This window comes from Lycorma delicatula, chromosome 2, assembly GCF_047948215.1.
Source record: "Lycorma delicatula isolate Av1 chromosome 2, ASM4794821v1, whole genome shotgun sequence".
Lineage (NCBI taxonomy): Eukaryota > Metazoa > Arthropoda > Insecta > Hemiptera > Fulgoridae > Lycorma > Lycorma delicatula.
Genome location: NC_134456.1, coordinates 95,689,642 through 95,715,683, shown reverse-complemented (window position 1 = coordinate 95,715,683; position 26,042 = coordinate 95,689,642). Strand labels below are relative to the sequence as shown.

Sequence of the window (26,042 nt, the reverse complement as noted above, 5' to 3'; positions counted from 1 at the left end):
ATTCAGTCCAGCACCTTGCAGTTTGCTGACAAATAAGTTTTGCTCAAATGTTTTGCAAAATAAGTGACTATGGTGATTTTGTTTCGCTACAAATAAATATAGACAAGATACATGGTCGGTGTTCTGCAAATCTTATGCCATTAAATTTAGATAAGACCGAGTTAATGTTTTCATGAAAAACCACGGTAGTTAACTATGAATATAAAGTCTCTAATAAAAGCAAACGTCACAAAGAAGTAGTATATGTGACTTGGGTGTATATTTTGTAAGAAGTTACTTTTTACAAGTCACATTGACAAGATTGTTGCCAGATCAAAAAGACAACTTGGATTATTGCTTTGGGTTGGTTGCTACTTCCAATCGCTAAACACTATCTTATGCTTATATTTCACCATTATTCAACTGATGCTCGAGTAAGCATTGATCGATATAAGATATATATATATACACTTACACACACACACACACACACACACACACACACACACACACACACACACACACACACACACACATATATGTAAAACAAGACATAAGATAACGTGACATTAACAAGATATAAATATATACAACATGCACATATCCACTTGTACAGCATTGTGCCCAATTTTTTTTTTATAGTGGGCAAGTGAATGAATATATTTCCACATAGACAGTGGGATCAGAGCTATTATTCGAAATTAAAAAAATTCTTTAAAAAAGTTGTAGAACATTTGTGGACTTTTTAACTTTTATCTTTATTATTATTATTTTTTTAATTTTAAAATGGTTGAAAAAATGCTCAAAAATATTTTTTTTGAGTGATAGAATTAGATTATTAATATTTCAGTTGGATTATTTTAAATTTCATAATCCTAAAGGGTTAGAACTGAACGAGACATAAGTTACTTCTTAGAAACAAGTCATTTTCAAGAATATCAAACATACCGTGACGTTCTTAAGAGATACCGTGGATCCAAAATCCAGAAAGTATGAAGCGAAATACTTTCTTTTCATCTCCTTTGTTGAACCTAATGTGATTTCGCATAATAGTACATAATCTTTCATAAAACTTCTGAAAAGTTACTATTATTCAACTCTACAATTGACACCTTCATTCCCACCTCTAACAGACTGAGATATGTTAATTAACATATTCCATTCTGTTGTGAAAGTGTGTTGTGTACATACTTTACAGTCGGTAAGGGACTATTTTAAGTTAAAATTTAAAAAAATAATAGCTTATATTTTATCAGGATTATAAAAGCTTGGAATTTAATAACTTTTACGAGTACAGTTGTTTTATAGATAATTAATTTTGAGCTTCATGAAAATGTTGTAGTATCTTTGTCACTTATTCGTGATTCACCAATTTTTGTAATATATATATATTTTGTAATATATGTGTATATTCACCTTTCCTTGCATATATATTAGATGAAATTGACTACTACTCGTGCATAACATTAATATGCACACACATACACACACACAGATCTAATACAAAATTTTGCCCTGTCTTTTTTCTTATTTATGGATTCATATGATCTCATTTAGAAATGATAAAAAAAAACACAGGGCACCCAAAATTACCCATTACAGTTCTTCCCTTATTCTGTTCTATATTAGCTGAAAAAATAAGAATTCAGGATTTTATAATTAAATAATAACTTGAAATTGGTGTAAGAAAAAGGAATTATCTAATATTATTTGTACGTATATTAATTTATTGCTTTTAATAAATATGGCAGAAGGACACACACAATAATTGTTTGTTGTTTATGGTACAGTATTTTTGCATATCAAGTTTTAATTTAAACATTAAAGTTGCTGATAATTATTAATTAATTTTAAGTTAAAAAATATTTTGTTTTAACTATATATATAATATAATATGCATAAAACTATATTATTTATAAATATTTATCTATATATACACAAACACGTAAATTCTTCTAATAGCACAAGAATTGTATAACATTACAAACACTTCACAAGAACTAATAATGTTATCACTGAAATAGGTGGTATTATAACATTACAAGTGCTTCACTGTTTACATAAGAAATTTTTTTTGCAGTTATACTGTTTTATAATTTTGTATGGAACTAATCGATATATAATTTTAATGACTGTTCTTTATCTTACTCTAACAGACAATTTTTGTGATTACATTTACTGAATTCTTTCCTAGGCGATAAAAATTGCATTATTTATTACAGTCACTTTATGATACTTAAAAAAATTTAGTTTGTTTATTTTATAATGAGATAACACAATACTTAATGATTCTTAATCGTATTCTGGAAAACAAGTAGGTACACTTAAAGTACTTTTGAAAACTACTTGAAAAAAGTATTTGAAGTACTTTTTTTTTATATTTTTTCTTTATTGTTTTCAATATATATATATATATATATATAAATAAACAATATGCAGAATTTACATTATTTGACATTATTGAATTTACTTACTTTTGACAGACAACCTTAGAGAAAACAAAATAACCTTTTAATGAATATTTAACTTTTTCTTAGGCTTTAATTTATTTTATAAACAACATTGTTATATATATGTGTCGCAAAACAAAACTTAATAATTTATTACGCAAGTAATAAATTATTAAGTTTATGTATATTTCCGTGAAAATTGCATATTTTTATTTTTATTGTTGTTTAATGCATCGTTCATAAATATTCATCGACGTATTTAACAAATAATTGTTATTTGTTGCACTACTAACTTTTAAAATCTGTTTATGAACTTTAAGAATTTACCATATTGCTTAGCATTGTCGTGGTTTATGCAAAAAGAGTTGTGGTTTCTCTGCGATGACCGTTTTAAAAAGTTTTTACCTAGAAATGTTTTTCGTTTTAAAGTCTTAACTTTTATTTGATCGTTATGTACGTGTATTTAACCGTACAGTTTTGTCTTCAACTGCGTAATATAATTTTATATTTAAATAAAGAACGCAGATTTTATTAACGAGTTATAAATACAACTAGAGTTGAATTATTTTGTTGAACTGTTTGTCCAGCAGTTGTCCTTGCACTATTAACGGACAGATTTTTGTTTATTAGAATATTAGCTTTTTTTATGTTTACGATAACGGATTTATTACGTTCTACTATTATTTGAGGTACAAACAAATAACAAATATAACCGTTTTTAAAATTAATAAATTTCTTTTTGACTCTTGAAGTAATTAAGGTTACTGGACACCATAATTGCTATAAATTTTGAAAATTCATAGCGCTATAAAAATTCACGGTTTTGCTTATTTGTAAAACAATTGTATTAATATAACTATAGTAATACTTAATTCTATTTCTACTAACTGCAAAACGTATAGCTAAATATTAGCTACTTTTTTATAATAAAAAACAATTGTTTTCTCGACGATACTAATTATAATGTAATAATAATTGTTATTATAAGTTAACTACCGTAAATATTTTTTTAATAATTACTTATATCTAGATAAGAATATATACAGAAAAAAATACTGTGAGGGAAATGGCGTTGTAACTCTATGGTGTTAACTTATAAATAATAGTATTTAAATTTCTAATTTATTCTAATATTAAATATAACTTATAATGTACTTAGCTTCTAAACGTGAAGATTGAATGTTTACTTTTGCTATTAATTAAAACTACGTTTATTTATTTGGCTTTTTTTAGACTATTGTGTTTACAGTCGAGTCGGTCAAGAAATAAATTTCATTTCTGTGTAATTATGAAGCAAAATATCGCTTATAATTGACACAGTCCTTTAAATGTTTTAATATTTTTAATTTTGAAAGGCTATCGATAAAATTATTTATCTATTATTAGTATTTCATCAGCTGTTTTCGCATAATGATTATTTTGTAATTTTTATTTTTACAGGTTCAACGGGCCATTAAAGGACAAATATTCACTCGCCGTTTCCGTTTCCTTTAACCGGCAAATTTCACTACACAGCATTCTATCTAACCGGAACGTTGTAAGAAACGTATACATTTCATATTAGTCAATATAATATAAATTTATCGACCGTGCAAATAGTTACGGGAATGCAAAGTCTATCGATTATCGATCAGGGTTTAATTATTAAGAGGTAATTGTGAGACTGAACGTTCTCAACCTTAATCTTTTTCAAATTGAAGTACGTTGAAAATATGTTATATAATTAATAAAAATACAAGTTTCAAAAGTCGGAACGGTGAAATTACCTCATTATTCTTCCTCAGAATCTGTAATGGCAGTAGCGTTGTTAACCCCCTACTGAAATCCAATTTGCGTATATAAAAATAAAATCACCTATACGAATAACTTAGTGTATATAATTTTTATTTTTAACGTTAATTAGACGAAGATAGCGAGGTTATGTTCGATTAGATTACGTTGATTCCGTGTAATGACGTATCGCGCACTATATCAATATAACCTAACCAAACATAACCTACGCCCGCTATCTTCGTCTAATTAACGTTAAATATACAAATTATATATATACGTCCGTAGACAGCTTCATTGTATCCTGACTATATGATGGAGCTGATAACAACGCTACTGACATTACAGATTCTGAGTCAGAATGCCAAGGTAATTTCATTGTTCCGACGTTTGAAACTTGTATTTTTATTAATTATGTAACATATTTTTCAACTTACTTCAATTTGAAAAAGATTAAGGTTGAGGACGTTCAGGCTCTCAGTTGCCTATTAAGATTTTACTGAATATTGTGATCGGTTTTTTATATACGGAATATTGTACACTGTGTACAATAGTTTTCATATTTTAGGCTTTGTCTTTTGAAAACGCTTTGGTGGCGTCGAGTTAAATTACGTGCAGAGTAAGAAAAAATAACCGTAGCAGAATAACTTTGTGATTGTTATATCGATTTATTTGAAACTACCGACCTTTTAATTGACAAATCAAATCAAATTTGATAAGTAAAAATTAATATCGTATTGTAATGCGTTTTCACTCGCTCCTGTATTTGAAAATTGAAAAACAATCTGCGGTGACTTTCTGTCGGCGTGATGGTTGCGTGAAAAATTTTTATATTTATTAAAGTCGTTTGGGTTTGTTGTTTAAAACGCGGATAGTTTTAAATACTTTTCACCGGTCTCTGTCGAAGATAAAAATGACTTTGCACTAAAATTAGTGTAATTTTAAAAGCAGCGTTACGGTTATAAGCATCAGGTACGACCGAATTGAAAAAAATTAACCGACCCGATGATTTTCTAATATGAACGACTTCATATATTGTCGTTTTGAAAGTACTCGAAACGGTAAGTAAAATATAAATAAAAAAAAATGATTTAAAAACTACGAAATACATGTAATTTGTTTAAAGCTAATCCCGAATAAATAAGAAATAATCTCTAAATTATGTACTTAGTATTAAGCTTTAATAACTTACTTCATAACCTATAAAAATTGAAAATTAATTTACGGTATCGTATATGATAGTCTAGACATTACAGTATAACACTTTTACAAACTAGCAATATATAAATTCCTTACACTAATACAATATAATAAATAGAGTAATAATTATTTATTGCCGGTTGAAAAATGTAAAAGAACCACCTCGAGCAACGTAATAGTTTTATTTTTAAATCTTATTCTTTTTAAATCGCGCTACTTTAAATGATTTCAGTTTTAGGGCTTTGAAATTAATTTATATCTTTATCAGTCGTTTTCATTTGTATTGTATAAATAATTAATTTCAAATAATTTCTTTGTTTTCTTATTATTTAAACTTTTCTTACTTAAAACTACAGATGTCGCTTCTCTAATACGCTATAATATTTCACACCGCATTCCATCTTTTCGATTGTCATCGAGTAGGATATTTTCCCAATTGAAGTCCTCCAGAATTTCTTTCATCTTAGCTCAGAAAAATTGAGAAGATTTCAAATAGATTCAGTTTTTTTATGTTTACGATGAAATTTGCTAATTAATTTTGACGATATAATAGAATCATGTTATAAAATTATGTTTTGCTTTCTTTAATAGTGCCGTAACTCTGTTACGGGTCACTTACGGGACCTTTGATGCGGATAAAAAAAATATTAGTGTATTTTCATAGGAAAATAAAAAGGACCGCCTTCCTCACAAAAGGAAATCAATTTATCTGGTAATTTTTATTTGTTTTCGAAATTAAAATCTTGTATACGAGCGTGTTATTTGTTCGAGTTCACGTTTGATTAATATAATCGGAATATTCTTGTGTTTGTATATTTTACAGATGTCGGCTTAAATTTCAAGAATGCCGAAGCCGATCTATGAGGAAGGTTTTTTTTTGTGTAAATGCGGGTAGAACAGCCGACACAGTAAAGTACACGACTAATGAACTATCTATCTACCGTGTCGTTCGCTACATTAATACGCGTTTAACTGAACATTATAGCAATACGTGTGACAACATTGTTTGCCCGTAAGACTCGTGATTTTTTCTAAGCTTTGCAGTGTGGGATACTAAAAAGAACAGAATCGTGATTAGAAATAATCGGCTAATCAGTGTATTTACTGTAAACGATTGACGTAAAATAATATCGTCTTGGTGTTGGTTTTTATAACTTTGCTCTGTACACAAAATATTCTATAAAGAAATACTTTTCTTTCTCTCTTTTTTTTTTTTTTTTAAAAAATGCCGTGCTTAAACAAACCTCTGACGCCCATTAAATTCTTCTTTTGTTGAATAAGTGCTAACAAGTAATTTTATTTATATATTTTTTTAAATGTTTAATTTTCTATATAAGTTCAGTAAAAACCGACGTTTGCTTAGGAATAGCTTCTAATTTTCAGTCTATGATGGTAATATATATGTGTGAGTTTTTTTGCTAGATCGTTAATTTACCTTATAAGCTGAAAGCTTGTGCGCGGGAATATTTTTTTAACATATGCTAGGATTTGAACCGCAAAATTTCCTGATGAAAGACAAATATTCTATCGCTCTGCTACAGGTCCCCTTTTTATCGTAGGCTTTAAAAAAAATTACATTGAACGAGGTGGTTCTGTACTTTCATAGTTTTAATACTTAATCAGAAGATAATGAAGTATAAGTTAATTTATTTCTTATAACTCAAGTTGAACCTTCTTTCTTCAGCTCAAACGCAACTCTTCTTATTTGTTCGATATCTCCATCTTCTAAATAATCACTTGCTTTTAATAATTCTGGAAAGAATCGGAAATAACCTTTGTTATCTTGATATCGTCTGAGCCGGTTGTTTTTACCATCAGGTATCTGAAAAAAAATTTTATTTTTTTTAAAATTATTTTTTCATCTTAAATTTAATGTAAAATGCAGCATTGAATAATGAGTAAAATATCTGAAATGTAGGTGTCTGTTCTATTTATCATCATTATTTCTAATTATTGTTAAGTTTTACATCTAAAACAAATTATTCTATATTTATTTTTCATTTATTCCTGAGTAATTCAGGAGAAGATTGATGTGTGTGTACGTGTTTTAGGTACATTTCATAAGAAAGTTACCTATTGTAACGGGTACCGTGATTCGACTTCCGGAAAATTTCGACATATCTTCGCGTTTTACATCCCCCAGACCCCAAAACCACCGTCATTTTAAAAGTTTATATACATATTTCACTTTCTTATGGACACGATAACTGCCATAATTTTGCGTCAATCACTTTCAAATTGATACGTAAAATATAACCACCAAAAATCTCGATCGAGTTCATTAGTGGACAAAATTGGGAGTGGAAATGGGACGTCTTTTTCGAAAAAAACAACAAAATATCGTTGAAACTTTCTTATTAAGTAAAATATCGAATTCGTTTAAAGTTCCTATTGTTATTTGAATAAGAGCCTAAAACTTATGTAAGTAAAGTTTTTTAATATCACCAACCGTTGGCCCAGGGAGTGGAAAAATGGGGGTTTCGATCGAAGTCAAAAAATCATACCTTCCTTAATAGGCACAGTATCGAATTGGTTTATAGTGGCCATTAGTCCTCTAAACATTACTTTTGTCTGAAACAATTTTTGATATGACCGATCCTTACGGCAAGGGATGATCAAAATGTTGCTGGAATTGTAAGGTGGGGCTTGTAGTATGCTAAACATGTGAAACTTTTTTCACATGCAACCATTGTCGTATCGAGTAAATTTGAAGTTTTAAAAAAGAAAAAACATTTTGAAGAATGTCGGATTTGATCGCCGGTTTTTGTTCGCATCTGGGCGTTATATTAAGTCCTTTTCTATATAAGGAATCTTTTGTACAAATGTTAACATTTTTTTCCCTACAAGAGTACAATAAAAGAAGAAAAATGTTTTCTGGAAATCTGCGCTAATAATTTTTTTATCGAAGTCTGTAGAACAACTGTTAAACTTAATACATCGAATTTAAAAATAATGTTTGATCAGCTGTTACTCTTGAAATTTTATTTATTTTCATATATTTAAAAAAAATATTATGTATGCCTTTGAGAAAAAAAGTTTGCAATAAAGGTCAAAATTGTATATTTATTCGTCGCTTTTTTTGAGCGATTTTCATTTGTAAAAAAAAATTCATTCATGTTTATATATTACAACGTTTTTAATTCATATGTGGTGAAAGTTTGTACTCGTTTCGTCAGGCTGTTTGTTAAAATGAATAAAGATGTTAAATTTCTATTTATATTCGTTTCCTGTTTTATTTTTGTTCTTTTGTTGATTTTCTGTATAACATTTGTTTTAAACAAAATTCTCTGTCGGAAATAAATAAATTTTGAAAACTGTTGTAATCTATAAGAAAGATTGCAAACTATTGCACGACTCCCAGCTATGCCAGTCATTTAATGATTACCAAAATAATAAGATTTAAGCATCAAAATTCCCAAATTTAAAGTAAATATCTTTTTGATTTTAGGGGAGTTCCTTACACTGCGGGAGAAATTTAGGAAAAATTATTTATAAAGGAGTGATCCCTAACAATAAAATAAAAAATTTAAAAGAGAATTGTTAAACATTTTGAAAAATAAAATATAACTTTATGAAAGTTATGAAAAAAATTGCTTCTCATTTTGGATACGGAAAATAATATAGATGCCAAAGCTATTCTAATTTAAATAACCCTTTTAGTGATGAAGAAAAATACGAAAAGAAATATTTTCTAATAATAAAAATTAAACAGTTTAGAGCCAAAAAAAATAAAATATATATATATATATATATATATATATATATATATCCTGTAGAGACTCTTGGGAGGGCCAGAGACCAGGCCACCCGGGAACTTAGAGGTCAAGGGGAAAATTGGCCACTCACAAGCGGCGAATCAATGTGGCGAGAGCCGCGAGCCGTGTGGGAGTTCCTAGATGCGGTTGCTTTGTTCAGCTGGCATCCGTAGTTTACGTAAGGGAAAGATTCTTACCGCATTGCTGTGAGAAGCCAACCCTGAGTATGGCTGACCACCAGCCAACTATTATCGCTCCAAGCGCTATAAAATGGTGGATAGGTACTTGATGGCATTCAGCTACCTAGGCGTGGCAGCGAATTGCTGCTTAGTCGAAATAAATTTTGTTATGGGTGTCATATATATTTCAAGTAGTTGGCGGGGTGCGCCTACCCATTTTAGTAAATATATGACAAGAGAGCGGTTGGGATACGTAAGCCGGTGGTGTATGTCACCGCGCTTGGTCCGCTCACGCTGTTAGGCAAGCTCTAGGAGCTATTTAGGACACTGGTCGCTAAACTGTTTCTAGGCTCAGTAGCCTCGAATGAGGCTACTGAGTAGACCGAATGACGTGGTGACGGAAGAAATGCTAAGCAAACCAAAATCATGTAGAGATGTGGAATAAATTTCAAGAAAGGTTTTATAAAAATATTCGTGTATAGGTTAAGCTTAACATATTTGTTTGTAAAATTTTCTCTAGATCTAACGCTCCCTTCGATAGAGGTTAAGGTAAGAGTAAAAGAATTTTGAAAAAACTTTTCTGCATTATTGGTCCAGGGTCTGTATTAAAAAAAAAAAAATGGTAACATTTCATGATAACTGTATATATGAAGTATAAAATTTCAAAACAATTTTGAAAAGTATTTAAACCGAAGGGACATAAAGCAAAAAAACAAATAACATTTATATTTCAATTTTAACGGTTGATTTTTTGAAAAAAAAAATTAGTTATATTTGTAGGTAACAAATTTTCTTTAATTACGTTTTCTCTAAGATGCCTCTGAAAAAAATCGAAATTGTTTTTTTCGCGATATCCTCCCACCTCCTTAACGAATTTTGAAAAAAGACTAATACGATCAACGCCCCATAAAATAAGTATTTGAGGCAAATGTGAATCGATACGTACATTTGATTGTTTTTTTTTTGTGGTCACTCGCAGAGCGACCGGTGCAACCTTAAAGCAATATCTCGATCGCTCCGGAGTGTCGTGGCAGCAGTTGCCCCCCCCCCCCCAGAGGCTCCCATCGGGGTCTCCCCTGGATTATAGGAACAGCCAAACTTGCGCTTCTGGATAGCCGAGATGCCTCTCTTCAGGAGACCCTCTTTCTTTTTCCTGTTTAGCCTCCGATAATTACCGTTCAGATAATACTTCAGAGGATAAGTGAAGATGATATGAGTGTAAATGACGTGTAGTCTTGTACAGTCTCTGTTCGACAGTTCCTGATATGTGTGGTTAATTGAAACCCAACCACCAAAGAACACCGGTATCCACGATCTAGTATTCAAATCCGTGTAAAAATAACTGTCTTTACTAGGACTTGGACGCTGGAACTCTCGACTTCCAAATCAGCTGATTTGAGAAGACGCGTTCACCATTAGACCAACCCGGTGGGTTCTCCCCAGGAGAGGTCCTTCCCGGCCCTAACCTATAAGGTTTCTGATATGTATTTCGCATGCTCTTCCCCTCAACACGACCACTCATACCATCAGGGTTCTCCGTGTCATCATCGGAAGCACCCCGACTTCCCCGCTCTTGTGTGCGGGGTGTCTTAGGCAAGGAGGCTGCCTACCTGGCTTTAGATGTCGCCACGTTTCGTCCCGACTTTCTTCATTTTTTGAAGTCATACTCATTTGTTTCTTTGGTTTAGATGAACTAGTTGGATTCTAAATTGTAAAAATTTGGAAAAATAACCCGGTACTCCATTATTGATATGATACTGTACTTTTCCCTTTAATGCAGCTGTTCGCCGGGAAAATAAAAAATATTGTAAAAATTATTATAAATAAAAATAAGAATTTTATTGTTATTTTTTGTTTTATTCGACTTTTGTTGAAATAATCGTGTTAGATTATATACTGTTGTTTTTTTAATCTTTTACCGTTAAATAAATTTGAGATTGTATAAGATAATAAATATATTTGAATTTTACTGCAATTAAGGTATGCTTTAATGATAGTATCACTTGAAATGTGTTTTTTTTCTTATGAAAATGTGACGATTGTTATGTTCTTATCTAAAATTGTGTATCACGAATTGAACCATAATCATCTGTTTCAGTCGATTCACCTATATTCTTTTCATAATAAAAAAGAATCGGTTCTGTTATCTTGACTTTCTAAAATCTTGAGCTTTTAACGCCATTTACATATCATACGTCATCATCAAATAAATTATTATATACCTTACGTAAAAATACAACAGTTTTTTATAATCTTAAGAAATTATCGTGCGAAATTCTTTTTACCTATTTTTACATTTTATATATTATTTAAGCTAATTTTCCTGACTTTTTGTGCAGTTTCATGTTGACGTTTATTTTTTTATATCTTTGTTTTTTCTGTGTTAGATTCCTAACTCGGTCGTAAAAATATCTCACAGTAATCTAATACGTATATATGCATACAAGTTTCATTTAAAACTTCCATCGTTTAAATTCTCGAACAAGCAGACACTTCTATAATAGATGTTTTTGCTGTAAGTAATTATACTCGTAAGTTTTGTTTCAAGTTTCTGAAAAAACCCATTACGTATAGTATATTACGGTACTAATATTTTTTTAACTTGATAGTTGCAATTCGTTCAGATTTCACTGTAAAATGAATCGCTGATTTTTCAGTTCGAAGGTAAAACGTTCTTTCAACTAACTTATATTTTTAAACAAAAATTTTCCTTACATCGATCTTTTGTGCGCTTCATTACATTTACCCCTACGTTAAATAATAAATTTGCTTGAGGTGGTTTCTCATTATTATCTCAAAAATTGAAGGAACGATTTTACTGAAATAAAGTGCATTCCTTTTGAGTAACTACAAAAAATTTAATTCCATTCAAGATACTATTTTTGTTCTTTTTTCAAAGACATTACATTTCTTTTGAAATCGACTGAAAACGGAGATATAAAGCTGTATCATTTCTCAGGTTTTACTTACCTTAGAGTTTTACTTCCTTGTACGAATTGAAGAAGTATTGTGATCCCGAGAAATTTCGGTTCTCAGATTCACCGGAAATATCCATTTTGATCATCCCTGAATCCATATTGACTAGATTCGGCGTGACGTCTGTACGTACCTTGTATAACTCAAAAAACGATTAGCCGTAGAATGTTGAAATTTTGAATTTAGGACTGTTGTAATATCTAGTTGTGCATCTCCCCTTTTGATTGCAATCGATTGGACCAAAAACATCCAAAATAGCCTTTTCTTAATATGCAGTAATAAGCCCTCATTGAGAGCTTTTCAACGATTATTTTTTTATCATTTTTTTTTCTTCAGTCATGGTTTGATGCAGCTCTCCAAGATTCCCTATATAGTGCTAGTCGTTTCATTTCGGTGTACCCCCTACATCCTACATCCCTAATAATTTGTTTTACATACTCCAAACGTTGTCTGCCTTTCTTTTTCCTGTTTAGCCTCCGGTAACTACCGTTTAGATAATTCTTCAGAGGATGAATGAGGATGATATGTATGTAAATGAAGTGTAGTCTTGTACATTGTCTGCCTGGACAATTTTTTCCTTCTACCTGACCCTCCAATATTAAGCGACTGTTCCAGGATGCCTTAATATGTGGCCTATAAATCTGTCTCTTCTTTTAACTAGATTTTTCCAAACGCTTCTTTCTTCATCGATTTGCCACAATACCTCTCATTTGTCACTTTATCCATCCATCTGATTTTTAACATTCTCCTATAGCACCACATCTCAAAAGCTTCTAATCTTTTCTTCTCAGGTACCCCAATCGTCCAAGTTTCACTTCCATATAAAGCGACAACTATTTTCATGTTGCATAGCATGATTCTCTACAAGAAAATACCTAAATATGATTTTTAATATGTAACTTTAATACCTTAATTTGTTTAAAATTAAATTAAAATATTTTCTTTCATATTAATGGTATCAAGTTGTTAAGTTTTTAAATAATACCACAAATTACATATCCGAAGAACTTTTTGCTCACTTTAAATATATATCAATCATTTAATATTTAATAACTTTTAAGTTATTTTATTGTTTATTACTTTATCTTTGCATAGTTACACTATTATTATTTCATAAAATAATGATTAATATATCTGTTAAAGTTGATTATAATCATTTTTTTCTTATTTTCATAATATTACATAATGCTGCTCTGATCAAGGTTTTTAAATTGTTTGCTTTAATTCTTTCTGGAAAACACTGGATCATATCCTTTTTGTTATCCATGAAATAGCAAACCTGATAATCCTGACAAGATCTATATTATGTGTATATATAAAATATAATGATAAAAAGCTTTTTATTTATTTTTATTATTTCTTTATAATAATCTCTTTTTCAGTTCATATATCATAATCGTTTCTTTTAAAGTTTAAGTACACTTCGTATTTTCTAGTGGATTATTTGTTTTTTTTGTGAGATATACTAAGCCAGTTATTTAATGTTTGCTTCATCTTTAATAAAGTAAAGTGTGTAATTCTGAATAAGTTATGAAATTTAACAAAACTTTCCATTACTTTATTTACAAGGATTGTGAGTACTTTATTTACAATTACAGTGAGTCCCCAAGATTGATCAGTTGCAGTAAATAAATCATTACATTATTATTTAAATGGTAATACAACTATTGATCACTTCATTCATAATGACAGAACTACTAAAATAAAAATTATATGAATGACAGAAGCACTAATTCTGATTCTTGAAAAAGTTATAGTAAAAAACCCAAAATATACTAAAGAAGGTTTTTTTAGAGTGATAAGAACTTTGAATTGAAATAAAACACATAAAAAAGTAAGTTTGAAGCCAATTTTGTTTATTTGAAAGATAACTTTCTGACATTTAATTTTTGAAAATAATTTCAGGCATATGTCACCACGCCTAGATTTGAGGAACCGAATTCGATCAGTCCAATTTTGAACCATCTTATCAAGTAATTGGGAATGTATTTCATTAATAACACAAGTTATGTTGGCTTGCGCTTTGGAAGCATTGCTCCCAAAGCATAAATTGCTTCCACTTTGGAAGCAATTGTGCCTTATCAATTGTTGTTGGTTTATCAGCATAAACCGGAGAATTTACATATCCCTAAAGAAAATAATCCAGTGGCGTCAGGTCATATGATCTTGGAGACCGATTCACTGGACCATTTCATGAAATAATTTTGTCGCTAAATTGTTCTTTCAGTAAATCTATTGTTTCGGTAGCAGTATGAGGTGTGGCATCATCTTGTTGAAACCAAAACTGTTACAGTTAGATGTCATGCAAATTTGGAAACAAATAATCACTAATCATTGATCTGTAATCACCATTAACAGCAACACGTGATCCAGCCTCATTTTTAAAGAAATAAGGACCGACGATGACTCCAGCATGTAACCCACACCTCGCATTACGCGAGAATCAACCGACCGATTTTTTTCAAATTTGTAGGATACATTCGTCTTTGCCACGCAAGGTTTTAATCATAGAGCGAGGGTCTAGCTCCCTGGAATATTAAGATATTAAAAATATTCATTATTTCTTCAGAAATTGTGAATTAAAGATATTCATTTCCTTTTACTTCATTATTATAGTTCTGTCATCACGACAAAGAAATAAGATATGAATTTTTCGTCGTCAAAGGTTACCGTAGTTACTATTATTCTATCTTTTTAATTTAGTTTCTTTTTCAGGTTTCTATAAAGCCGGAATACTTTAATTATTTATTTATTAGTACTATTCTCACAACCATGTGGGTAACGAACACTGAGGAGGTCCAGGGGGCGGAGCCCTCTGCGTAGACGGGAACGACGACCGAAGCGAGTTTGGCGGGTTTCCAGGACGCCGGTCCCCCTGGCAATACGGAATGGTAAGCGTAGCGAGCTCTGCGGCTTTGGGGTAGGCCCCGTGGCTTCGGGAGACCCTGAGTCGACTCCGGGGTTCCTCTGGACCAACCCGGGTCCCAAGGATCTGGGTTCCGGCTAGTAAAGCATAAAATATATTTAATTATAAACGGATTGAGAGACTATATATCAATTTTTAACGCCTATATTAATTTATTAAAGATTCGGATGGATTATACAACATTGCAAAAAAAGATCAGACCGCTAATTTTGCCTGTTAATAATGATTTTATTATACCTTCGTTTTACCGAATTTCATTCTATTAGAAAATTTCCTTTGCTATAACTCGAAAACAAAAAGTTTCCGGACTCGTGTTTATACGAACGTTTCTTTTTTTTTTTGTTATTTAATTCACCTCTAAAGTTCAGCAGTTGCCTTTTGGAACGCTTTTTGTAAAATAGAAAACCGACAACGGAAGATGCAGTAAATAGTTCAGGTAGCCTGTATTATATTTAGAGTTACGTACATAAATGCATGACGACAGAAAGAGATGGACATTAAATCGGTGAAGTAAAATTGCAGAAATTTATTTATTTACTTCTTTGTCCTATATACGGAGCTGCTAGATAGTTGCTTTTTAAGTAAAATTAAAAACGTAAGGTTTTATTTTGGGAGGTAGCCGGTCTTTTTTTTATCGGATTTGGATGATACGTATATAATGTTCGGTTACTACTTAGTATAAATTGAATACAAATACAAACCAGTTTGATTCCAAATCTGCTGTTGTCGTCTATCGGGTTAATATTTTCCATCGAGTCTTTTAAGGTTGGTTTCGAAACCGTCGGTACCGCTTTATTCGCTACTTTAATATCTGTAACATATATAAAAAAAAATTAAGAAAAAAAGTAATGTACGCTTTCAACATTCCATGATGTTAGCGATAACCGATGATAGATTATCACTACCTTTAGAAAACGAAGGATTTTATTATAAAATATTAATATATTTATCATCTTATGTTGATATTTTTTATAACATATTTTCTTGTCGTTACTCGAACTGAATTTTGGCCTTTTGATACGAGTGAAAGCCTTTTCACTTCGCTATCAATTCTGCAAATATACAAATACATGGGTGTTTTCTTTCGCAGAACATCGTACGTGTTGTTCGTTTTTCTGTTGGCAAATATTAATATTTATAATTAATCAGAATTATAGGGAGAAATGATGTTACAATCATTTGAGAAATGATGTTATGTAATATCAGTATTTATTTCTTTAAGTATTCTGATAAGAACGGACCCAAACGGCCGATTTATATTTTGTAGTTTATACTTGCGATGATAGTGTGAACAGTCGAAAGCTCTCGATAGTTTTCTTTATTATATGTTTTGATAAGAGATCAGTGGCGGCTCTTAGCTAAAATTTGTGGTGGTACTGCCCCAGAATTATTTTTTTTGGGCCTTTTCAAGACCACGGTTAAAGTTTTCTGTAAAATGAAAGAACCGACACGAATGAATGAAATAGAACAGCTGGAAGCAGAATAATAATCTAATTCTACACTTTATTACATTCAAGAATGTGGTACACGGTTTTTAAGCACATCGATTTAACCGAATAAATAGTAAAATGTCAACACAGATAATATTTTTTAGTATTATTAGATAATAACTTAATAAAATGTCCGCTTAAAATACTATAGTCCAATGGTGCTTAATTTAAATTTCTATGTAAATAGAAACACAAACATAATTTTTACTCATTACCTTCTCTTTCGATCTTCCAGCGTGTTTTTTGGCAGATTTGGCAATCAAAGAACCCTTGCTTTCCGCCATCTTCTGATCGCTAGTGGAAAAACAACTAAACCGTTTTCATATTCCTTCCACCGACTAAACTAGAAAAGGGAACGAACAAGGAACGTTCCATACACTCGCGGAGTAAAAAAAAAAATACCTTCCACTAGCACACCAGCGTCGGCACTGCGGGAACGACAGTGCTCTCTATCTCCCTCGCAGCCTCACGTGCAGTTTCCTATTTGCGCAAGCGCACAACAGCCAAACACCACGCCGATGGAACTGTGAAGCGCACAGTTCCGTACAAAGATTTCTGTATCTTTTTCATAAACTGAAGGATGGCTACTGACATTAAACTTAAGGATTGTTTATTGTACAAGTATAGAGAAAGAATTAAAGAAAAAAGAACTCATTATATTAAATGTTATCGATAATATCAAGTGGAAATAGGGGGTGCTGCAGGCCACATTGCCTGTACGCGAGCCGCTACTGTAAAAGATGGTTTTTAATAGTTGTAAATTAATTATACCAAGCGATTGCAGCTATGTTTGCTGTAAGCAAAAGTATTATTATAACCAATCCAGGTAAATCTGATCCGATCGTTTCATCATCTAAAAATGATTAGTACCAAATAAATTTGAAATCTTCATTATAATTTTTTTTTTTTACAAATCGTACATTATTTTTTAATTAAGAAAATTTTTATTGGATTTTATATTATATTCTGGTAACGATTCTTTCAAACAGGGATGAGAACTACTTCCTTAAATTCAATTAAAAATTTTATTCGTAGGCTGTTTGATAGATGTAAGGTTCACGCGTCTTTATTTCTTGTGATAAGTTTTATCTACTTGATCTATGGAAGAGGCCCTTTGTACAGTTTTATTTTGGGATCTTGTAGACCGTATTGTAACAATAAAGAATAAATAAAAAATAAATTGATCTTTATGGGAGGAACGTTGTGAGTGAATTTCTTATTTTTTTACCACAATAACTCGCTCTTGGACTATGTAGGTGGTTCATGGTACGATACCTTTCAGTCGAATTTTGAAGCACTTCCGCTTATCCATTCTCTCTGAAATTTTGCATACAGGTTTGTTCCTGATTGCAACACATTTTAAGTCGCTAGATACCCCTAAGTTGTTCAGTAAAACGATGCCCCTTGATCTTGTGCAACCTTATTTACATGCTTATTCTCTTAGTGAAATAATTATCCATGGTGGTGATATTCAATTTAGTCAATTGAACGAAAGTATTTTTTCTACGGCTGAGACAAAAATTAAAATTTCATGTAACCGTTACATTCAATATTTATATCTGATGATTCATGATACTTATGACCTAGTAAATAAAAGTCATTACTCCTCTTCGATCATAAGTGAGAAGTGGGCGCGTTTTACATTTTCCCCGCGTAGATTACAAACTAAGATCAAAATCTCCTTAAAATTGCAAAAAAAAAAAAAAACATGAAAAAGGTTCAAAAAACAAAAAAGTAATATTGCTGCCGACATAATCTGAACACCGACCGCATACACGGTGAAAAAAAAATTGCCCGCAACTTTTGTTAAATGGCTGTTGATTAATGGCTGTTGAAAATCCGGAATTTTCTTTATTGAGTGACATTACTGACTGGTTTATGTATGCATGAGAGCATACGATGCATAAATGCGTAAGCGATTTCAATATGTGAGATTAGAGACCTAAGATTTGTGATGTTTGAAGTCTATATGAGTATATACAGTAATATTTTAAGATATATGAACTTTTAAAGCTCCCTATACTCTTGACTGCGGTATTGGAAATTGGAGGCATGAAAACTTCGAAAGGTCGCTGAAACCTGTTCGCCAGTGCAGCTGTAAAGTATCAACTTATGAAGACTCGTAGAAAATAAAAAATGTGTAAAAAATGTTTATAAACTACTCTTATATTAACTGCACTAAAAAGTAGAAAAAAAATCTAAAAAAAATTTCATACGCCATTCTTAAATTAAACGCACTAAAAGGTAAAAAAATAATTTTAGGACGGTATCTCAGAATGATTTGACAACAAGATTTGATGATGTATGTAAGATTTGTGAAAGAATAAGAGTGAGGCGCTGCTACACCCCACTATTTAGGCCATTCATCACGCATATGAAAAAGTTGGCAAAAACATGAAATTTTTAATTTGAGGCTATAACTTTCACTTAATCTTACGTGTACCATCAAAGCTTGTTGTCAAATTACTTTTTTTGCGTTTAATTTAAGAGTGGTATTTTAACAAATTTTTTTACGTATTTTTTATTTACCGTTACACTAAGAGTTGCGGTAGACAGTCTGAATCGAGACTCGAGTAGTTGATATTTTTAAACTAAATTTACGCTTCCTATTGGGATCGTTTAAAATCGCAGTTATTATTTCTGCTTGTTTTTCTTTTATTATCGATTCATATTCTAAAATCTCTGCTCCGATGTTACCGAGTATCAAATGCGCAGAGTCGCATGTTTCACGGATAAGATTTCTTTACAAGTAAGGTTTAACTAATTTAAAATATGATGTGATATTTTATAACTGTAATTTTATCGTATTTGCAATTTATTTTTCGATTGTTTTGTTTTCTCTGACCGTTTTCGAGCTATTGCCGGGTCTGAGTGTGCATGTTTAAAAGCGAATTCGATTACCGCTACCGGGTTGCCAGGTCTAACGTAGCCTCAGGGTAGGTGTAAACGTACCGGTAATTATTTAGTCTTGAACAGACTCGTGTAGATCGCTCCTGATGTATGTGTTTAATTGAAATCTAACCGCCAAAGAACACAGGTATCCGCAGTCTAGTATTCAAATCCATAAAAAAGAGACTGCTTTTACGAGAATTCAAAGTTTAGAAATCGTATTTGTCAATTAATGTTGTTTATCATTTCTTTGCTAACTTTTAAATTTTATTTATTTCTTTTTTATATATTTTTCCGTAGAATATACCGATGATGATTTTTTAACAATTAAAATGGTTACCGTCTCCTTGGAGATGTACGACGTTGGAGTGAAAGACCGCATGGGTCGCTGGTCTACTGCCTAACGTAGAGCTGGCGGGCCAGGGCGGCTTTGAGCCTACCTCCACAAGTTCGGCATTGAGAGCGCGGATGCCTGTCTTGTGCGCGGAGATGAGGAAACCGCACACCATGTATTCTTCTAGTATCCACGATATGCGGACGCTCGAGCAGAATTATTAATCAATCTCAGCCGAGAAAACGTGTTCCAACCTGAGGAACCGCAAGACATCTTGGCGAGTACGGAGGATTCGTGGAGAGCCGTAGGAAGATTTGGAAGGGTAGTGATGGAAGATCTCAGGGCATGGGAAGAGACTCGTGCAACAGGGAGACGCCGGAGGGTGCGGGTTGGACAGGTCTGCGGATGAGTGCCTTGGGGGTCTCCGCAAGCGTGCGGGGGTCGCCTTGGTGCAGTGAGGCCGCGGACACTGCGCTCCCCTGTGTCTGACGGTACTGTACTGCTTCCCCTTCCGTAGCATGCCTGATGGCGGTTGAGGTAAATTGTTTTGTGTGGAAGTGTTTATGGGTTGGTGCGTGTAGTTGATTGTGGTCAGTGTGTTTGTGATAGTAAGTGTGCTTGCAGTGTGTGCCAGTTGTGCGCATTGTGAGTTGGTGCGATGCGATGTTCTGAATGGGGTGCTGTGTTTGTTATGATGCGTGTGTGTGCAGCGAGTGCGTGTGCGTGGTAGTAAGTGTGCATGATGTCTGTACCAGTCGTGTTAGTACGTGTGTTCTTGAGTTTGTTGTCCTGATATTGGTGCTGCGTTTAATCTAATGCGTGCGTGACCGTTGGTGTTCTTTTGATGACTGAATGAAAGCGAGGGCGTTACTCCCCCTTCCTGAAGTAATGCTTTATTAGCGGTTTTCATGAATGGGCGGTTTGCCAGGGGTGGAGGTTTAGTCGGTAGTGCGCAGGTATACATACGCACTTAATAACATCTTGCGGAACCTGTTAGCGAGCTCGACACTTCTTCGGCGCCCGAAAAATAGGGTTCCTTCACTTCTTACTTCGTAAACGTAATCAAAGGATTGGCTGATCAGAATGAGGATTTATTTTATTTGGTTATAACACTCTGTATGTAATGAATCTGACATGAATGACCTTTAAAAGGTAATTAGCCTTTTATATTTGTTTGTTTAACGTTCTTGTAAAGTTTAATTTATAAATTTCATATCGTTTAAGTCATATTATATGTTTTTAAAAATTTATCTTAGTTTTTAAAATTTTGTGATTTCAAAAATGTTGAAGAACTTCATTGTTTAAGTGAAATAAAGTAATAAATTTTAGCTATTGAATATATTTAGTTTTAAGGAACAATCATGTTTATTTCTCGGTTCATTAAATAAACTGTTTAAAATTTATATGAAAACTCTTATCTTTGAATTCTTCGTCCTCGGTCTAAAATTACTGAGTAAAGGAAATTATTTTCCAGAAAACGAGGATTGTGTCCCGTTAAAATTAAAAATAATAATGAGTGTTGGATGAATTTAGAAAGCGGTATTTTGAAACGATGAAGGAAAAGAATTTTCATAGATAGCTGAAGGAAATATTGGAAATTTTGCTCGTCTTTAACATTTAATTTTTCTCATGTCAAAGTTTGAAGTTACTGAGATTTTTAACATTTAACAACTTGATAAACAATTCTTTTTTTTTTCACCGTCCTTCTATAATTAACCTTTTCTTTTTTCTGTTTAGCTTCGGGTAAATACCGTTCAGATAATACTTAAGAGGATGAATCAGGATGATCTGTACGAGTGTAAATGAAGTGTAGTCTTGTACATTCTCAGTTCGACCGTTCCTGAGATGTGTGGTTAATTGAAACCCAACCGTCAAAGAACACCGGTATCCACGATCTAGTATTCAAATCCGTATAAAAATAACTGACTTTACTAGGACTTGAACGCTGGAAATCTCCGACTTTCAAATCAGCTGATTTGAGAAGACGCGTTCACCACTAGACCAACCCGGTGGGTTTATAATTAACCTTATCCATCTTTTACTTAACTTTTAATTCGGCTTAAAATCCTTTGTATAAATTAATCGTTTTGGTAAAATCTATACTTGTACGAGTATTTTATTTTAAGATTTTTCTTACTAAGCTAAATTATAACCGGATTATTACTAGTAATTTTTTGACTCTAAATGAAAATAATTACTGGGTATTACCTAATGATTTTGTAGAAGTGTAATTCCTCGTATTATTATTTTGAGAGCGCGGTTCCTTTTGTGCAGGTAAAGATTCGTGTAGGTAACGGGTAGTTCGTTTCGCCGTTTCAACGGAATAGGAACGGTCAACCCTGGTAGAGGTGATCGATGTCGGAACGTGTTCGTAAAATGTTAAAGGTGTGGTGACCTCTGAAGCAACCGGTTGAGGTGTAACGACGTAGACCTTTTCCTTAGTAAGAGGGGAAATGGATACTTGGAGCTGTTCCCACGCTTTTGATGTGGGTTGTGTTACTTCTACGCTTGCTGAGTCTGTAGATGTCGACGGTTTAGTTGTCGATGAAACGGTGGTCGTTTCAAGATCTGTCAGTGAAACTTCATTGACTGAATCCGCTGTGGTTCTTGGAGCGGATGTGACGCTAGGCTTGAGTTTGGTATCCAAAAGAGACCAACTTTCATAAACCTCAGATTCTTGTTCGTCGCTCGCTTTCGTGTGAACGTGAGAGGAAGTTCTCACCGGATGATTTTGACTTCCAGAAGTTTCGTAGTCGCCTAGATCACTCGTGATATTGTTGTTATTGCTATTGAAATTATTGTTACTCTTGTCGCGGTGACCGTTACTGTTGTTATCGTCGAATGCAGACGGAGTAGTAAAATATTCAACCGGGATATTCTTTGACGGAGAAAGATGCCCAAGAGTCGTAAGTGTGTGGAAATTTTCTGGTGGAGAGTTTGTTTTGTACCCTTCTGCTGTCCAATTATCAATATTTTTCTGAAGTCGTTGTAAATCCACGCTGTCCTCCTCGCCTCTTAGAAGAGCTTTCAAATTTGCCGCTAATACGTGGTGTACATCTCCGGGATGAACCACCGCTCGAATACTGTTCTGATTATTTCCCTCCTCAAAATTTAGAAGTTGAGAAACGAGTTCTGGAGTTACCCCTTCTTCTGGACTCGGAAGTTTGTAACTTTCTAATTGTTCAGAAGCCGTTGAGCTGAAAGGAATAGATTCTCCTAGATGGAGACCCGTTGGTATCGAATACGTTATATTATTCTGATGACCGTTTCCTATAGATTCCATCGGCACTTTTCTTGCTTGAGGGGGTACTGGTGTCCAACCTGGATTATCGATAGCGGTATTTTGTATGTGCTTTGTTGTGTACGGGACGATTATTTGATGAACGTGCTTGGGTTTCTTCGCCGATTGAGTGGACACAATATTTGGTCGTTGAGAGGGGAATCTCGGTTGATTTGTCGGCACATAGGAATACGTTAAAGGCACTGATGTTGTCTGTCCAGACCAATTATTAGAAGGTGTACCTTTTAGCGGCGGTGGATTTAAGTATATCATACTGGAAGGTACACCGCCTCGAATGAAAGTATTAGATTGCTGATCGAGAGACGATGTGTTAAATTCTCTATAAAATTGTTGTGGGGGATCAGGTAGCGGTGGCATAAATTGCGATATCGTCGAATAGTAGGACGGTTTCGAAGTGCTTGTGTACGGTTGTTTTGTCGTAGGAAAAGTGGAAACCGGTAATGAACTGCTGTATAAAGTGCTTTTTATCGGCTCCGAAATAGTAGTAGCAGCAGTAGTTGTCGACGATGCTCTTTCATTTTCCGGTAGCTTGTTCTGCAACGAACTTGCGGAGAGGATGTTATCAGACGGAAGCTTTGAAGAAGTTTCGACCTTTAATCCGTGGTTTACAAAAAGAGCATGTCCGCTGTGCTGAAGAAAACCGGGTCCGTTCTGCCCTGGGAACTGTAGATTAATATATTTTGGTAAATCTGCGACATCTACGATCGGAGCTTGTACGACTTGCAGCGGATATTCTACTGAAGACAGATATTCTGCGAGCGGTACACTTTTCATGACTTCGACCCCTTCGTGATTGTTCGTTACCGCCTGTAAATGAGATCCGGTTTCTTGGTGTTGTGCTTGAGCAGGCACCGAGTCGTTCGGAATAAGTTCTTCAGCACTGCATTTTCCGCAGTGTTGTTCTTCTTCTTCTTTCACGATACCGTGACCGTTTGATGGGGCTGGAGGTTGTAGGTAAGAACTTAAAGAACTGGTGTCAGCGAACTGTTGATATTGAAACAAAGGCGGTAACGGGCCTTGACTCATCGATGGAAACGGTATAGGTGTATGCACCAAAAGCGGTTGTACCTTTTGTTGAACAATAGACGACGGCGCAGAATGCTGGATGTTCGGAGGATAGTCGAGAGATCCCGTGTTAGAATAAGATAACGGGATTTTACCCAGATCAGAAGGAATACCGTACGATTGTGAAGGTTTGTGTACCGGAGGAGGAGGATTGTATTGAGGTTGATGGTGAGGAGGTTGAGACGGGGACGGTGGTGGTGGTTTTCCTCCGAAATCAGAACCGAACGATTGAATCGGTTTGTTATGATCGACCGGTGCTCCGTATACCGGTTTTGGATAATGTTTATTTCCGTTAGACGGTACTCCATATACCGACTGTGGAGAATTGTTATTTCCGCCGACAGGTGCTCCGTATTGTAAACTTACAGCCGGTATAGTGAGGGAAAATTGGTCACCGTTACTTGAAAGAATAGCCGGGACTGCAGGAAGAGCTCGAGGTACAGGCACCCACGGAAATTTATTGCAGGGATTACAGTTTTCTTCGGAGCGACCTCCGGTATGTCTGGAGTATTTGTTTTGGGTAGCGGGTGCTACCCAAAACGCCATCAGGTTTGTCGAACTGCCTTTTGGAACCGTTTCTTGTTTTCCTTGTTGCTGTTGGTGCTTATTTTGGGAATATTTCGATTCCGGGCCGTTTACTTTGTCGTCTGATGTCCAAAACCATCTCGCTATTCTCTGTGCAAAGGACACGTCGTGTGGAGTCTTCTGGTAAATGCCAGAAATTTTGTGCGGAGCTTGTAAATGATCCGGTAATGAATGCAGAGACGTCACACCGTCTACGGTGAAATATGTGAGCCATGTTCCTACCGCGAAGAACAGTACCTGCAACATAAGAAAATTATTTTTGTTATTTTAGGTTTGTGTAAAAAGGGGAAAAATACAAGTTACTCTGATATTTTTAAGTTTTGGATAATAATCTACAAAATTATTTTAACAAAGTAGAAAAATTATATTTCTTAAAATCTCTGATGATAAATTTACATTTACTCTACTGAAACCGTTTATTTTGCATCATATTTTATTATTTTTTATTGAAGTATAATCTCCACCAAACAGTCTTTTCCAAAATTCCTTTTAGTCCGGAAAATTAATCCAATATTAAAAACAACAAAAGATAACTATTAAAAACACAACTGCTGAAAAAAACTTTGCTGACAAACATTTTGTTTTGATTAGATTCCATCGTTATTTTGTGTTATACTATCAAATACACCGTTTGAATTTTGAAAACTGGACGATTATTTGCAGAGATGTTAAAGAGCATCCATTGAATCTTCCAAAACAGCACCCTAGAGACATCCCGTTTGTTACCAGTTGATGGTGATGATTGGTTTAACCTTACACGAGGTGCTTGCATCACCTCACCACTCTAGCCTCACACACAGTTAGTCCCCACAGGAAGCCCATTATTATTAAACAGAAATTATTTAGTAGTGTTTTATTTTATTTAATGTATAATAATTTTATTATTTTTGTAATAGTATTCAGTTTATTGATTCGATTCATTCACTTCAAGCCCAGTTCACTCAGTGATAGAGGTTCACAATGCATTAATTAATGTGCTTCAACTGGCAAATCTCCATTACTAAATATATTTTTATAAATATACATACACATATATGTATATATATAGGGCCTATGATACTCTCCGAAACATAAGAATTCCAACGCAGAGTCATTGATCTAAATCAGTTCTATCATTGAGCTGTTATTGTGGAACATTCATAC

At 33.3% G+C, this 26,042-nt stretch overlaps 2 protein-coding genes across 4 annotated transcripts in view; one reads left to right on the top strand and one right to left on the bottom strand.

Moving 5' to 3' along the window:
* Window positions 1-26,042, top strand: part of LOC142319028 (galactose mutarotase) — a 101,021-nt gene that overhangs the window by 19,793 nt on the left and 55,186 nt on the right. Inside the window, exon 2 of one of the 3 annotated variants that reach the window (XM_075355844.1) lies at window positions 3,870-3,966. The exons of 1 other annotated variant lie outside the window; for it this stretch is intronic. The gene's annotated coding sequence lies outside the window, so the exon portion shown is untranslated. Of the gene's footprint in view, window positions 1-3,869; window positions 3,967-4,643; window positions 5,261-26,042 lie in introns of those variants that run through there. One more of the 3 variants, XM_075355846.1, reaches the window with a different exon arrangement.
* On the bottom strand, window positions 5,561-25,105 carry LOC142319917 (uncharacterized). Its single transcript, XM_075357591.1, has 3 exons — window positions 22,157-25,105; window positions 15,937-16,046; window positions 5,561-7,221 (listed from the first exon to the last, which is right to left on the bottom strand). Exons 1-3 carry the CDS (start codon window positions 24,858-24,860, stop codon window positions 7,060-7,062), a joined length of 2,976 nt encoding a protein of 991 aa, XP_075213706.1. The 5' UTR covers window positions 24,861-25,105; the 3' UTR covers window positions 5,561-7,059.

Bases quoted from the DNA above. Each gene is read 5' to 3' on its own strand.
- LOC142319917 (XM_075357591.1), bottom strand. From the start codon at position 24,860: ATGGCGTTTTGGGTAGCACCCGCTACCCAAAACAAATACTCCAGACAT. The intron at 16,047-22,156 runs GTAATACCCAGT...TATATGTTACAG, and splicing joins CACTTCTACAAAATCATTAG to ATATTAAAGTAGCGAATAAA. The intron at 7,222-15,936 runs GTTTGTATTTGT...ATTTTTTTTCAG, and splicing joins GCAGATTTGGAATCAAACTG to ATACCTGATGGTAAAAACAA.